Below are 16,374 nucleotides of genomic sequence, written 5' to 3'. Positions count from 1 at the left end.
TTTTGTCGACATTCAGGGAAAGGTTGTTGGCTCTACACCAGTCCGTCAGCCGCTGCACCTCCTCTCTGTATGCTGACTCGTCGTTCTTGCTGATGAGACCCACCACGGTCGTGTCATCGGCGAACTTGATGATGTGGTTCGAGCTGTGCATTGCTGCACAGTCGTGAGTCAGCAGAGTGAACAGCAGTGGACTGAGCACACAGCCCTGGGGGGCCCCAGTGCTCAGTGTGGTGGTGGTGGAGATCCCAGTCAGGAAGTCCAGGATCCAGTTGCAGAGGGAGGTGTCCAGGCCCAGTAGGTTCAGCTTTCCAATCAGGTGCTGGGGAATGATTGTGTTGAATGCTGAGCTGAAATCTATGAACAGCATTCGAACGTATGAGTCCTTATTGTCTAGGTGGGTGAGGGCCAGATGGAGGGTTGTGGCGATGGCATCGTCCGTTGAACGGTTTGGACGATACGCAAACTGCAGTGGGTCTAGTGAGGGGGGCAGCTGGGTCTTAATGTGCCTCACGACGAGCCTCTCGAAGCACTTCATGATGATGGGTGTAAGTGCGACGGGACGGTAGTCGTTGAGGCAGGACACTGAAGACTTTGGCATGGGGATGATGGTGGTGGCCTTGAAGCACGTTGGAACGACGGTGCTGCTCAGAGAAATGTTGAAGATGTCGGTAAGAACATCTGCTAGCTGGTCTGCACATCCTCTGAGCACTCTGCCAGGAATGTTGTTTAGATACAGACACTTTTAGATACAGACACTGCCTGCCGATCAACTTGAGAATGCACATACGCTTTAGCTATATCTATATATATTTTTAAATTTTGTTTTTTTAAAGTGTAATCTGAATTAAAAAAAGAAAAGGATTTATGATTCCAGTGATTACACATTATACTGCTGATTTGAAATATGTTCTTTGATAATAATTTTGACCCAACTTTTTGAAGATTACCACATTTAAGTAGATAAGAGCTGCACTTTCATGACTGGAAATAGACTGGAAAGATGGCTGCCAGTGGACTGAGTTGCTAGAAATACTATATCAGTGGGTGCAGACTATTTTTATATGTAATTAAATCGCAGCCCTTGTGGTTTGATAATTATTTGGATTAATCAATCAGCCCTAATACTGACTACTTAAATAAGATTTGTAATTACTTTTTGTAACAAGGTTAAGGATGGGATAGGAGGAGGCATGAACCGGCTGAACAGTCAAAATAATATTTAATTTAAACAAAAAGACACACAACACAAACACACATGGCAGCTGCATGTGGCTCTCTCCCGGTCTGCTGCGTTCCGCTGCACTTAACCCTCTCCTCAGCCCAATTGGGGGCCGGCATGCGTAGTCACGGCCCGGCCCCGCCCTCCTCCTCGTCACACTCCTCCCTCTTTGCCTGGCCGGGGAAGTCCTGGCATGATGTACATCCACAATAGGTTCCCTCTTTGTCTGACTGGGGGAGTCCCCCTTGGTCATTTTGCTGTCCGACTGGACCCATGCATGAAACTGTTGTAAATAGTGAACGATGTTGTATTTGCAGACTGTCACATGAGGCCTATCTTATATGTATGGTCCTGTAAATTGGAGCTATCTGAGGTGTTTCGTTAGAAAGGTAACAAATGCCAACCTGGCTTGCACAGCATGAATATATGGCAAGAACACACAGAGGTTTGTCTTGTGATGTTTTATGAGTAGCATGTGGAGACCAGTGGGCTGTTTTCTCTTTCAATAATAGCTTTACTGTAAAATGGTGGCAATTTGACATAATAGCAATCAAACATTTAAACGCTAAAGCAGAGCTTTGCGAGTGATAACTTTATGATTCAAGTTCAAGTCAGGAGAAACAAGCGTTGAAGTCTGATTGAAACTTTCTTGTTTATTTTATGACACCAGTGACGATTTACCAAGAGTCATCAAACTTGTGGTTCTTTCACTCACACACACACTGCACTAGAACTCCACATTTGCACAAACACACAACCACCATGACAATGGTGGCCACAGTTACCAGTTTTACTGTAGTAAGAACAACTATATAAGTGGTGCTTACCACGGCTGATGTGAGTCAACCCAAGGAAGGCTGCTGGACCAGACAACCTTCCTGGCAGAGTGCTCAGAAGATGTGCAGACCAGCTGGCAGATGTTCTTACCAACATCTTCAACATCACTCTGAGCAGCGCCGTCGTTCCAACGTGCTTCAAGGCCACCACTATCGTCCCCATGCCAAAGAAGTCTTCAGTGTCCTGCCTCAACGACTACTGTCCCGTCACACTCACATGAGGCACATTAAGACCCAGCTGCCCCCCTCAATAGACCCACTGCAGTTCGCGTATCATCCAAACCATTCAACAGACGACATCATCGCCACCACCCTCCATCTGGCCCTCACCCACCTAGATAAAAAGGACTCATACGTTCGAATGCTGTTCATAGACTTAAGCTTAGCATTCGACACAATAATTCCTCAGCACCTGATTGGAAAACTGAACCTGCTGGGCCTGGACACCTCCCTCTGCAACAGGATCCTGGACTTCCTGACTGGGAGACCTCAGTCAGTCCAGTTCGGGAACAGCATCTCCACCACCACCACACTGAGCACTGGGCCCCCCAGGGCTGTGTACTCAGTCCACTGCTGTTCACTCTCCTGATTCACGTCTGTGCAGCAATGCACAACTCAAATCATAACATTAAGTTCGTCGATGACACGACCGTGGTCAGCATACAGCATACAGAGAGGAGGTGCAGCGGCTAACTGAATGGTGTAGAGCCAACAACCTGTCTCTGAATGTGGACAAAACAAAAGAGATTGTTGTTGACTTTAGGAGAGCACAGAGTGACCGCTCTCCACTGAACATCGACGGCTCCTCTGTGGAGATCATCAAGTGCCCCAAATCCATGATGTTCACCTGGCGGAGAACCTCACCTAGTCCCTCAACACCAGCTCTATTACCAAGAAAGCCCAGCAGCATCTCTACTTTCTTCAAAGGCTGAGGAAAGCACATCTCCCACCCCTCATCCTCATTACAATCTATAAAGGGACTATTGAGAGCATCCTGAGCAGCTGCATCACTGCCTGGTTTGGGACTTGCACCGTTTTGGAACGCAAAGCCCTGCAGAGGATAGTGAGGACTGCTGAGAAGATCATCAGGGTCTCTCTTCCATCCATCAAAGACATTTACAAAAAATATTACATCCGCAAAGCAACCAGCATTGTGGATGACCTCACACACCCCTCACACAAACTCTTCACCCTCCTGCCGTCTGACAAGAGATACCGAAGCATTCGGGCCCTCACGGCCAGAATGTGTAAAAGCTTCTTCCCCTAATCCATCAGACTCCTCAATACTCAGAGACTGGACTGACACACACACACACACACACACACACACACACACGTGTCCTGGGTTGCACTTTAATTATTGTGACTTTATACCTGGCTGCTACCTCAATAACTGCTATGTGCATAGAACACTATCTCATAGTATGTTATGTTTACATTTGGCATTTTTAGAAACTGTCATCTTTTTGCACTACTGTGTACTACTGTGTCTCTCACTGTGCTTATTGTCCTGTTAATTTTTAGTAATTTATTGTACTGTCCCGAACTTTTTGCACACGTTTGCACATGTACTTTATATAGGCATGTTATTTAGTCTGTGTAGTCTGTAAGGCTGACATCAAGAGGTTGTAAAAGTCAAAGAACTCTGCGAGAACCAACGTCATAAAACTCTCACACAGATGAACATCTCCACCCAAGATAACACTCCTTACTTGCTAAGGACCATACAACGCAAATCCCATTTTGACCTCTATCTCACCTAAGGGCAATTTAGAATGACATCCTTTTCTGTAATAAGAGGTTTTCTGTTCATACATGTTTGATATCATTCAAGAGGTCGTAGTGCGACTGGTAAGGTGGTCTCATTCCCTTTTCAGAAAAACCAAATCTCCATTAAGATTTGAGAACTTAACAAAATCCTGCACTCTATTTGAGACATGTCCCTCTCAAATCTCCCACAGGGACCACATGCTGTATGCAGATTAGGTATATTCTTTGTAAACATCAAAGGACCTAATCAATCACAAGTTTCAAAGGTCTTTGCCAAATGCTGTATAATTCTGTAGGTCTGTCCCATCCCTGCCTGTATGTTAATGAAGTATGTCCCCAGGACTTCCAAACCTAACCACTCCCAAAATCCCCTTTGTCCATGGTTTGGGTATTTAAGGAAAGGCGACACATTGCTCAGGGCTCTCTGTAATCAGACGATCCCAAACAGTTTACTGTTTGTAATTTATTTCAGGTCATAGCAATTCGAATGTCTTATGTTTTGATAAAATGTCTAACTTTGACTTATCAATGTCTAATTGGAATTGATGAATTGATTATGTTACCTGATCAATAAATTGTCCACATTTGATTTTATTCTGACTGACTCTGACATTGTGTTTTCCCAAACAGATTAAACGATTCGTATGTTACCGCAAGTCTGCGTCAGATTAGTGACGACTAATATTTGCCATCGATTCAAGTGTACTTGGTTTGCAAAAACAAAAAGGGAATTTCCGTTTAGAACAGCAAACGCTGCTTGACCAATCTAAATCCGGGTGTGTCTTACCTCTGTTTTAATTTGATGTTTCTCCAGATAAGTGTACATGGGAAACCACGCATGGCCAATCCAAAGCTATTATAAGAGAAGTTATGTTGGTCAACTTACATCTGTAATAGTGGCCGTGACCTCTACTGAAGAAAACGTTAAGTTACATTCAAGTGTATGCAATTCCATGGGGCTATACTGAAGTATTTTTGATTGTGTATACGTGAACGTAACCGATCTCAGGTATATAGCAATTACCTCTGTTTGATGATCCAATACTGGCCGCTTGTGATCGTGAGACCCGCGGTGTAGAGAAAACACGCGAGGACCTCAAAGCGACATAGTTTCTTAATCTAAATGGGTAAAGTATAATCAAAGAGTTAAAGCAATAATCAAACATTCGCTCACTTTTAATGATCCTCAGATATCATTAAAAACCTTTTTCATTTATGGAGTCAGATGAATAAACGAGGTAATACATAAGAGAAAATGTATTTCATTTAATCTTGTTGTGTTGCGTACAAGAAAGACAGTAACGCGCAGAGACCTTCACCCGTATTATTGGAGACCGTCATTGGACCAATAAACGGGCTTACAAGTCTCATGTGGATCTGTGTTTGTCCAATCTTGTTTTATGTACCGCCATGGTCCTTGAGGAACGTTGTCTCGTTTTACTGTGTACTGTACTAACTGTATATGGTTGAACAACCATAAAAACCACTTGACTTGACTGGAATTTAGGAAGGCTTAAAACAAGAAAAAACTTCAATTAAGAAAAATAAACTTTATTCAAAGGGAAGATTTTTGTATTTTTCTTACCACATTAGCAGATTTGTTTTTAAGCATAAAGTTCACCTAATTTTGACAGATTACACTAAAATCCAGACTTAATATCTTATGTTTTAATATTTTTACAGGAAAGCAAAACAATAATATAAAATAAGAAAAGGATTTTTTTTTTTTGCTGGGTTCCTTTCAGTCGTCTAATAGCTCAGACTATGGATGTCAATTTTCAGACATTTTTATAATCGATCGTCACAGAAATTAACAATCAATTAATCGTTACAGTTTATATCGCAAAACACATGGAGGACACCCAATAATACGTGCTTGTAGCCTACTTTTTATATATAATATAAATTAATAAACTTAAGAAATGTTAATTAATTACAGTTAAACAGGGTAGCTCAGTGGTAAAGAGGCTGCTACCACCAGGGGTTCGCTGGTTCGAATCCCAGGGCATGTTGAGTGACAGCCGGGTCTCGTGAGAAACCAAATTGGCCTGGTTGCTAGGGAGGATAGAGTCACATGGGGTAACCTCCTCATGTTCGCTATAATGTGGTTCGCTCTCGGCGGGGTGTGTGGTGAGTTGTGTGTGGATGCCGCGGTGGATGTCATGAAGCCACCACACGTGCTATATTTCAACAAGCCACGTGATAAGATGTGCGGTTTGATGGGCTCAGATGCGGAGGCAGCTGAGGTTCGTCCTCAGCCACCTGGTTTGAGGTGAGTACGCCACCACGAGGACTTACATTTATTCATTAGGTAGACGTAGATCCAAAGCGACTTACAAAAGAGGAAAACATAAGCGAATCGTCTTAAGGGACAGTGGTACGAAAAGTGCCATACTACAAAGTTTCACTATCATCAGAATAGTGTACAAAACAGATTTAAGTGCAACAAGAATTGTAAATAATTTTGTAAAAAAATATTAGTGACTGGTTAAGTGCTTTTGGAAAAGATGTGTTTTTAGCTGTTTTTTGAAGCTAGAGAGTGAGTCAGCTTTACGGATGAAACTGAAAGTCCGGGAATGTGTTTTGATGCCTCTTTGTTTTGGTACGACAAGGCGACGTTCCTTAGCTGACCGCAGACTTCTGGTGGGAATGTAGACTTAGAGCACATTGGGAATGTGAGGGACAGTGGGAAAAATTTAGAGTAAATGGGTAACCCCCCCCACCACCACCACCAAAAAAAAGCTTCACATTGTGGATCGAGGAATATTTCAGACTTTTGGATATTTTTTTTATGGAAATTAAGTGAAATAATAACACACTGTGTAAACACAGTACATAACATATCCCTTCTCCGGTGATGGTGAGATGTCAGCTGAATGTGCTTTCCTGACGATCGCTGATGTAATTGTATTTTGGGATGAAACTAGGAGATCAACCTTGCTTGTTGTTATGTTGTACTTTAACACACTAAAATGGCGTGTGTAGAAAACAAATGTTCATTTATGGAGAAATTCTACAACACTGTTTACATTGAGCCCACTTCGTCTCTGATCTGGGCGACTCTTGAGGAGAACCTGAGAAGACATGACATGCAGCCCCCAGCGCCCTCTAGCAGCTGGTAACTGTATAGACAGCCTTATCAATGTCTTCTGTCATAATTGAACACATTTGTCCTGAAATTAATTAATCGAAGATCGATAAGCTTAATCGATCAAATTATTAATGACAATTAATCAATTTCCAATTAATCATTAACATCCCTAGGTCAGACAACACATCGACTAATCAATTGTGAAAATTGGTAGTTTTCCACATCTCTACCTTTTATTACAGAGTGAAAGAATTGTCATGTTAGACACAACTTTTCTTCAATACACATTTCTTTCAAAACAAAAAGGGGGGTTAACACAGCTAAATATAACACCAGATTGAAATGGAATCACAATATATATTGAATCAGCAACTAAGTTGTAATATTGAATTGGGAAGTCTGTGACAATTCCCAGCCCTAGTAACCCCCCCCCCCCAATTTCGTATCTTTGGAGTGCATAATTTTAGAAAGAGGGGGTGTGGCTAATTCAACTGCTCAATGTAGTGGAAGTATAATGGCTAAAATTGCTTACAGTATCTTTAATTTATTTAATATGGACCCTTAATAAAAAAAAATAATAGAAACCTGAGATGGGTAATACCGGGTTAGACACAAGCAACTTTGTTGTTACCATAATTTAGTAACTATGTGGTGGTTGCAATGGCAAATATTTCTAGCGGGAGTTCCCAGAAAGCTTATTTTTTTTGTCACTCACATAGAGTTACTGGAATTATTTATTTTTTCTCACACTCACACAGATTTCCCTCTCAGCTGTTCCTGTCCCACAGTTCCTTTAGCTCTCCAAGAAGAGCACCACTCTGAGTGGGTGTGCATGTATGTGCACTTACCCTATAATACTCTTACTGTATACACACAAAGAAGTGTTGAACAGCAGCCACACCAAGTTAAACATCATAGAGGAGACAGAGAGATCATTTATAAATCATTTATTGAGGGGTTGGTATGGAAGATGTATTTCTCTTAACAGGATTTCCTACACTGAAGAAGGTCACATGCAGACATGTCCCTGGCAACTGTTATTAATGGTGTTTACAGAGGCAGGCATCACTATTCCTATTGCTTATGCTTAGGGATATGAACAAAGTCCTAACCTCATTTGTGCTGCACAATGAATAATATGATTTTTCTCCTGCCACAAAATTAAATAGGGATGAAAGAATCCCATAGATTTACAAACATAAGGAGAGACCTGAGCCATATTTAGGGATCAGAATATAATAGAGTATTGGGGGTAGGCTCATTTGACTTGGGCCAGTAACCACCTAGCAATGCCCTAGCAACCACCCAGAACACCCTAGAATCTGGGTTACAGTGAGACACTTACAATGTAAGTAAATTGGGCCAATTTTTCAATGGTTTAAAGGCAGAAGTGTAAAGATTTAAAAGCACTTACATTTATTCTTCTGTTAAAAGTTGTGTGTATTATTTGAGTTGCTAAGTTGTTTAAATCATTGTTAACCAGCATTACAGGGTTTTCGGCATTATGTGAACAAAGTTTTACAATTGAATATACAGTACCTTTACACAGAAAAGGTTAGTAATTGATTGAATCACACTAAAATCATGTTACCACACATAACGTTTATGTCTTCAGTATTTTAACCTTTACAGTTTGGCCCCATTCAGTTTCATTGAAAGTGCCTCACTGTAACCCAGAACAACGCTTTTTGTTGTTGTTGTTGTTTTTTTTTTTTCAAGAAAAGTAGGGAAGAGTCTAAATGTATATTTGTGGTAATTAATATTATGTCACAAATACTGTCGATTGATCTTAACTTGTATTGAACTCAGAATATTCCTTTAATCTATTATATTAAAACTAAGTAATTTGTATACCAAGGAACTTCAGATAATTCTCTGGTAACCATGGTACTTTTTGTTAGTGTAGCAACAGAAATTTTTTCTACTTCAGTCTACTCTGTAATAATAAGCATCTGAGTCGTTAGCATGTATGTTGTCCCATGATGTAAGATGAAGATCAGCACCACCCCCCCCCACACACACACACCCCTCCCGAGTCAGGTGACCACATCAGCTGCTTTACACTGAGTACTTTCCCCTATTCACTCCTCAAGAGGTGATACCATATCTATTATAGTACTGCTGGATATTCATTAACAGAAATTTGCTATTTTAACTTTACAAGTATGCTATCATTATACGGGGTGTAACTCTTATATTTGTGAGCAGAAGTGTTTGGTGTAAAAGTTATATGTGTGATTCTGGTCATGCTGAGCATTATTCTGCACTGTTGAATGCGAAATGGAGGTTTTCTTAGACAGACTCTATTATGTAATATCATTCACACACACTTCGAATCTCAGAAGCCTGGATGTCACTTTTGAATGGGAATAACACACGTAAATTTCAGACCTGAAATTAAACAAATAAATATCAAGACCCAGCGGGGTCTCGAGACACGTTTCTAACAATTTTGAAGTTATTTTTTTTAACTTAACACGGCATATAAAAAACGCCGAAAAACTATTTAAAACACGTTCGGTGTGAACGGCCCCTTCTGCTTTTACAAAACAAGAACTATAACCCGACACTTACCGCCTTTAGTTGTTCCAATCGGTCCTTCATCTTTAAATATGTTCGTTGGCACTATCCAACAATAAAATAAATAAATAATGAATATGAAAAAAAAAAAAAACTCTAGTTGAATAATGAATTCCTCTGTAAAATTATCGTCAAGACGGTAGTCCTGAAGTCTGGATGCGTTCTCTTGAACTCTGAGATCCGCGTATTCCTCCTCGAATGAGACCTGATATTCCCAGAATGGTCCATGCAATATGGCTGCTCTTCATCGAACCAGTAGTTTTTTCTCCTCTAAATCTATCCGCTCAGAGGATTAAAACAACAGTTGTGTTCAGTCTGTTTAATCTGTCTTCCTCCCTCTCCCTCTCTTTCCTGTTTATAATCAGTCTGAAAAGAGCTGCTCTCTCTCTCTCTCTCTCTCTCTCTCTCTCTCTCTCTCTCTCTCACTCACTCACCTATGCAACAAATCCTATTGCACTGAACTGCCCACGGTCACGCCCTGTATGCCCTGTACCTGTACGCCCTGTATTGTAGAACTGCTTGGTACAGACCCCTAGAGTGTGACATTTTATTCATTTGAATTTATTAATAACAAAATGTACTTGTATTAATTGCATCCACTAGTTAAAATTCTATTTGCAGATAAATATTAATTATTACAGTAATAACATGTAGCTATCTCCTCAAGGGCTAAAGGCACACCTTTAGTAAAATGTGCTTTTTTTCTGTTCACAAAGTTAATCACAAAGATTAAAGGTGCAGTCAGTAATTTTTCCTCATTAAAAAAGTTTAACTCTGAAAGACATGAATTGTAATTTTACAGTATATGTAGGAAATCACGACCAATCACATTAAAATGAAGACTCCAGTCATATCAGTAACCTTATAAAAGCTGTTTTATTCTTCATGGAGAGGGTCCGCACATTTTAGAATCACATGACCAGCCTATTCGGACTACATGCTTAATCTCAGTAACCGCCCTGTTATTTGACACTTTCACTCATTGATTAAAGTAATCATGGCAAACTGTGAAAACTACATTTCTACAATGGCATCTGAAACTGAAATCTATTGATTTTAAATGATGCTGCATCCAAGCTGCTAGGTGTGAGTGTAAGTCCAAGATGACACAAGACAAAAGGTACTCACATCACCTTTATTTATATATATATATATATATATAATTATTTTTTTTTATAAAATAGGGCAGGTTATAGTGATATCGTGTAAATATTGGGACATTTGTTAAAGGGCAAAATTTGTCAACTGAAGCAAATACGTTTGAGACAGCAAGATGCTTTTTCAGTAACAAATTAAGACAATGCTTATTCAGAATAACCACTTCAGAAAAGGGTTAACCATTTTCCTATGAAATCTATTCGCCCCACTAAAAGGTGCACTCTGTAACTTTTGTCTTTTTTATCATCTTGGACTTACACTGACACATAGCGGCTTGGATGCAACATCATTTAAAATCAATAGATTTCAGTTTCGGATGCCATAGTAGAAATTTAGTTTTCACAGTTAGCCATGATTATTTTAATCAATGAGTGAAAGTGTTAGGGTTCAAAATAGTGTTACTGTGAATGCAAATTTCAATACAGTGAAAGACACTCTATTAGCACAACATCAATATATCTAAATAAATTAATATTTCCAACATTTTTTTGAATATCCATGTAGTAAAATAAAATTTTTGAAGCCACGAGTGTACCTTCATTTACTATTATTATTATTTTGAATGGCAATGGAAAATGAAGCAATGTGATAACAATTTTACCTGGTCACAAAAAGTAGTCCGAATTTACCTGATGAACTTTCTCCTTTTGTTGACCCTTCAATCCTCCGGAGTTCACATTTGTCAGCCGCATACGTCATCGAGGCAGTCTTGTTTCATAAAAGCGAGAAGAACACTCAGAATTCGACCTTCTTTCACAGGAATTTGGAGGATGCATGAGGTGTACAGCTGTGGCCAAATATTGGCAGTGACATAAATTTTGTGTTTTGTAAAGTTTGCTGCTTCAGTATTTGTAGATTATTTTTTCACATTTCTATGGTATACTGGAAAACAATGATAAGCATTTCATAAGTTTTAAAGGCTTTTATTGGCAAAACCACTCAATTTATGCAAAGAGTCAATATTTACAGTTTTGACTCTGCAATTCGCTCTGGCATGCTGGATATCAGCTTCTGGGCAAAATCCTGACTGATGGCGATCCATTCTTGACTTTTTGATCACAATTTGTGGGCTTCTGCTTGTCCACTCGTCTTTTGAGGATTGACTACAGGTTCTCTATGGGATTAAGATATGGGGAGTTGCCTGGCCACTGATCCAAAATTTAAATGTAATGATCTCAGAGCCACTTTATTATCACTCTTGCTCCATCATGCTGGAAAATGCACGGATCATCACCAAATTGTTCCTGGATCATTGGGAGAAGTTGCTCTTGCAGGATGTTTTGATACCTTTCATTAATCATGGCAGTGTTTTGGGGCAGAATTGTGAGAGAGCCCACTCCCTTGGATGAAAAGCATCCCCCACACATGGATGCTTCACTGTTGGCACGACACAGGACTCATGGTAGCGTTCACCTATTCATCGCTGGACTATCGATTTTCCAGATGTCCAAAACAGTCGGAAGGGGGCTTCATCAGAGAAAATATCTTTGCACCAGTCTTCTGCTGTCCAATCCTTGTACTTCCTGCAGAATTTCAGTATGTCCTTGATGTTTTTCTTGGAGAGAAGTGGCTTCTTTGCTGCCCTTCTTGACACCAGGCCATTGTCCAAAAGTCTTCGCCTCACTGTGCGTGCACATGCACTCACACCATCCTGCTGCCAACATTGAGCAAACTCTGCACTGGTGGTGACACGATTCCATAGCTGACTCCTCAGGAGGAGACTGTCCTGGTGCTTGCTGGACACTCTGGGATGTCCTGAAGCCTTCTTTACTGCAGTTGAACCTCTCACCTTGAAGTTCTTGATGATCCGGTAAATGGTTCTTTCAGGTGCAATATTCTTTGCCGCAATTTCCTTGCATGTGAGGCCATTGTGATGCAAAGCGATGATGGCTGCACGTCTTTCTTTAGCGGTAACAATTGCTAACAAGAACACAATGATTGGAAGCATTTCTTCCGTCCTTTTATAGCAATCATTTGCTCTTATAATCTAATCAGAATGATAAGAGTGATTTCACCTGACTAGTACTCGTTCACACTTTCACAGGTTCTGCTAATATAATGAGTGAAATTATGTTAGCTGGTAATTTTGTGCCAGGATAAAAAAAACAGTGAAATCTGGGGTTTTGTGATAAAATAATTTTTTTGGCCAATTAAACTTTTTTCAATTATATAAAATGCATCTGATCACTATGCACAATAATCTAGAAACAATGTGAATCAACACCACAACAACTGAAGCAGAAAAATTGGCGAAACAAAAAAATGTATGTCACAATGATGGCTGTATGCTTTGTAGGCACTCACAGCCCACAATTCTTTGCTTCAACAGAAATGTCTAAATAAAATGCCACCAATTTGCCCGTAAATATGTTCAAATGCAACTAATGTTAATTCCCAAGTTGAAATACCTCAGTAGATGGTAGTATGCAGAGTATAAAATATGTGTAATTATATTAACATATAAATAAAATAAATTATTAGACTAAAAGTCCACCTGTAAAATCTATTTTTATGTCATTATAACGCTCCTAAATTTTACTTCATACACTCCCTTCCAAAGAGACTTTGTTCCCTTCTCACTAAAAGCGCTCGCGCTTGTTAAAGAGTGGTGTGCTGTCATAGCAACCATGTAAAGTTCCGTTTCTGTGTTGTTTTAACTATATAAAGGAGGACGCTCGGTATACTACAGCCTTCAAAGGACACGTCCTACCTTCGAAACGAGACACAGCCAACATGTGCTTCAAAATCACTTGCACCTTTAATAGCAACTGACACATAAGTGCCAGCTTTATTAATTCTGCTTCCCACGGATCTCAACTTGGACGAAAGCATGTAAATTTGCACTTTCGTTTGGGCATTGTTTCCACTCTGCTGTCATTTGCTGCTACTGTCAAGCAACTGTTTGATGCCGAACACACCAGTTCAACAATATTCGCGGAGAGATTGACAGGAAGGAATTTAGCCAATAGTTGCTGCAAGCCTCTTATAATCGACCAATTGGTGTGCGAGAAGGCGGGACTTACGAAGAGGAGTTTAAGCAATGCAAATATGCGTGCACACAAAACGAAGTATTAGACCAGATGCACATCATAATGCAACTAAAGCCGAATTCCGGACATTTTCGCAAATGTAGAAATCCCGGCCGGATGCTTTTTTAAGGTCCGAAAAAGAGGACGTATGGTCGCCCTAGATTCTAACATGGCCGCCCCCATGTGGGGAGCCTCTCCATGTAGAATAAAACAGCTTTCATAAGGTTACAGACATGACTGGAATCTTCATTTTAATGCGAAAGATCATGATTTCCTACATTTATTGCAAAATTACAATTCATGACTTTAGGAGTTTAACTTTTAAGAGGACAAATTACTGTGTGCACATTTGTTTTGTTGGGACCTTATATCCCCTGCAATAGGAGGGCTTATACCCCATAATCCTATCCTTTCACTTATTGGACAGTTATTAAAAAACTTGATTTAATCACTTTGAACAAAACTGAAAATGACAAATAAGTATTTTTTCTCAAAATAAACGTGATAATTTCAGGGATTCTCATTATATACGGCATTTACACACATCGAAAAGCAGATAAACAATGAGCTGTAACAAACTAGTAAAAAAGTGTTTGCAAAAAAGTTTGCAAATAATTCTATGGGGATATGGTTCAGATATCAACTACTTCTGACTACCATTACATGTCACTTGTACCTTTTCCAATAATACAAGCACCTATTCAATAGATATCAGTACTTACTTTTTAAATACTATACTTACTTTTTTCAGTATTAATACTTATTGAACAAAATGTTTACAGAATGACACTGGAGTTTTGTGTTACACTAAAGCCCTCTCTATCAGATGTTTCTGAAAAGTTTGTTAACCAAAACCAGACTAAAAAGAATCCGATTTATGTTACATGAGATACATGACTGTTGTCTACCCTCTGGCGAGTTGAGAATTGAGTAGTCAGAAGAACTTGCAAATTGCTCTACGACGTCATCGTTCTTTCGTAAATGTAATAAATAAAACAATAAAACAGGAGGCACAGGTTTAAACGATCAAACATTTGGTGTTAATAGGTTTGGGTAAAGAATGAAGTGCTTTTGATTTTTAGTAGAATATTTCAGCTCTGTAGGTCCATACAATGTAACTGAATGGTGACCAAAATGTTTAGCTCCAAAAGGACATTAAGAATGGTAAAAGGTATATGGTCAGCACTTATATAGCACCTTTTTTAACCTTAGAGGTTACCAAAGTGCTTTACACTGTGTCCCATTCACCCACCAATGGTGGCAAAAAGTAAAGTCAGCGTAGAAGTAATCCAAAAGACTCTAGTAGATTCTAAGTGAGTGAGAAACAGATAAATATTTATGTCTTGTGTAAAAAATGTTAGTGTAATGCAGAAGTAATTTACATCTGGGATGGCATGAAGGTGTGTTAAGTTTCATTTTTGAGTGAACTATTCTTTGAACAAATACAATTCAGAGTACATTTTTCAATATGCTACAAATGTCACTAATTAACATTGCAATGTTGATTGAATAAAATGATGATTTATACTTTAACACTGAGTGACTCCAGCCAGGTCTCCTAAGCAACCAAATTGGCCCTGTTGCAAGGGAGGGCAGTCACATGGTGTAACCTCCTTGAGGTCGCTTTAATGTGGTTCGCTCTGGGTGAATTGTGCATGGATGCTGCAGAGAATAGCTTGTAGCCTCCACATGCGCTATGTCTCCTCCATAACATGCTCAAGTCACGTGATATGGACAGATTGACTGTCTCAGATGAGGCAACTGAGATTAGTCCACAGCCAACCAGATTGAAGAGAGTAACTACGGCACCACAAGGACTTAAAGCACATTGGGAATTGGGCATGCCAAATAGGGGAGAAAGTGTTTTAACAAAAACCTTTTTTATTCTCTACAGAACAGAAAAGCTTTGGTTCATTTTTGAGCTAACTATCACTTTAATGTACGGTTGTATACTTGTAAAATCTTTTGTTATACACTACATTTTGAAAAAAAGAAAAATATATATTAAAAGGGAAAAAATAAAGAGCAGCAGTTTTAACGATGGATCCATTTAATATATGAAATTATGTTCCTTCGAGTTATCATTAAGGGGAAACAAAACAGCAACTGTAGTTTCCAGAAGTTACAACACTTAACAGTCTTAAAAATATGGCAGAAAGCATCTTATTCTGATTGAATGACATGGTAAACATGGCAAATTTGACAAAAGTGCAGTCATGCTTTCAAAACACCTCCATACTACCAGTTATCGGTTTTAGTTTAAAATAAACCTTTTCAGATATTATTATAATTATGAATTGAAAAGGCTTGGCTCAGTTTAGTGCAATTAATACTTCTGTCTTGGCCAGTGTTGATAAAGTAAAAACACACTGTTCTAATGTTACACGTCAATTCACTAATGCATCTTGGAAAAGTTCATTTATATCCTTTCAGAACAACTGCTTTTAAGTACTATATTTGAGGATGACTGCAACTTTGAGCAAACCCATAAAGAAACTTACAGTATATCCTACTGCACATTTAACACCATGGCCTTAAGGTATTACATTTAAAATCAATGCACATATTTAACAGGATTACCACTTTACAGTTAAACAATCATTTATGACTGCCAACCACAATGTTAGCTTGAAATCAATTTAAAGCATACGGCTCTATAATAGCAAGTTATTCAATGTGTTTGCAAGGAAG

General features: G+C 39.3%; 1 protein-coding gene across 5 annotated transcripts in view; it reads right to left on the bottom strand.

The window, feature by feature from the left end:
• LOC127660102 (syntaxin-3-like) overlaps positions 1 to 9,847 on the bottom strand; it is a 28,110-nt gene extending 18,263 nt beyond the window's left edge. For all 5 annotated transcript variants that reach the window (XM_052150180.1, XM_052150182.1, XM_052150181.1 and 2 more), the window contains exon 1: positions 9,491 to 9,847. In XM_052150180.1, the coding sequence (XP_052006140.1) occupies positions 9,491 to 9,520 (30 nt within the window). In that variant the 5' untranslated portion in view covers positions 9,521 to 9,847. The remainder of the gene's footprint in view (positions 1 to 9,490) is intronic.
• Positions 9,848 to 16,374: the final 6,527 nt, after the last annotated feature.

The sequence above is a fragment of the Xyrauchen texanus genome, chromosome 19 (assembly GCF_025860055.1).
Source record: "Xyrauchen texanus isolate HMW12.3.18 chromosome 19, RBS_HiC_50CHRs, whole genome shotgun sequence".
Lineage (NCBI taxonomy): Eukaryota > Metazoa > Chordata > Actinopteri > Cypriniformes > Catostomidae > Xyrauchen > Xyrauchen texanus.
Note: the sequence above shows the minus strand (reverse complement) of the source record. Positions and strands in the feature narration are given on the sequence as shown.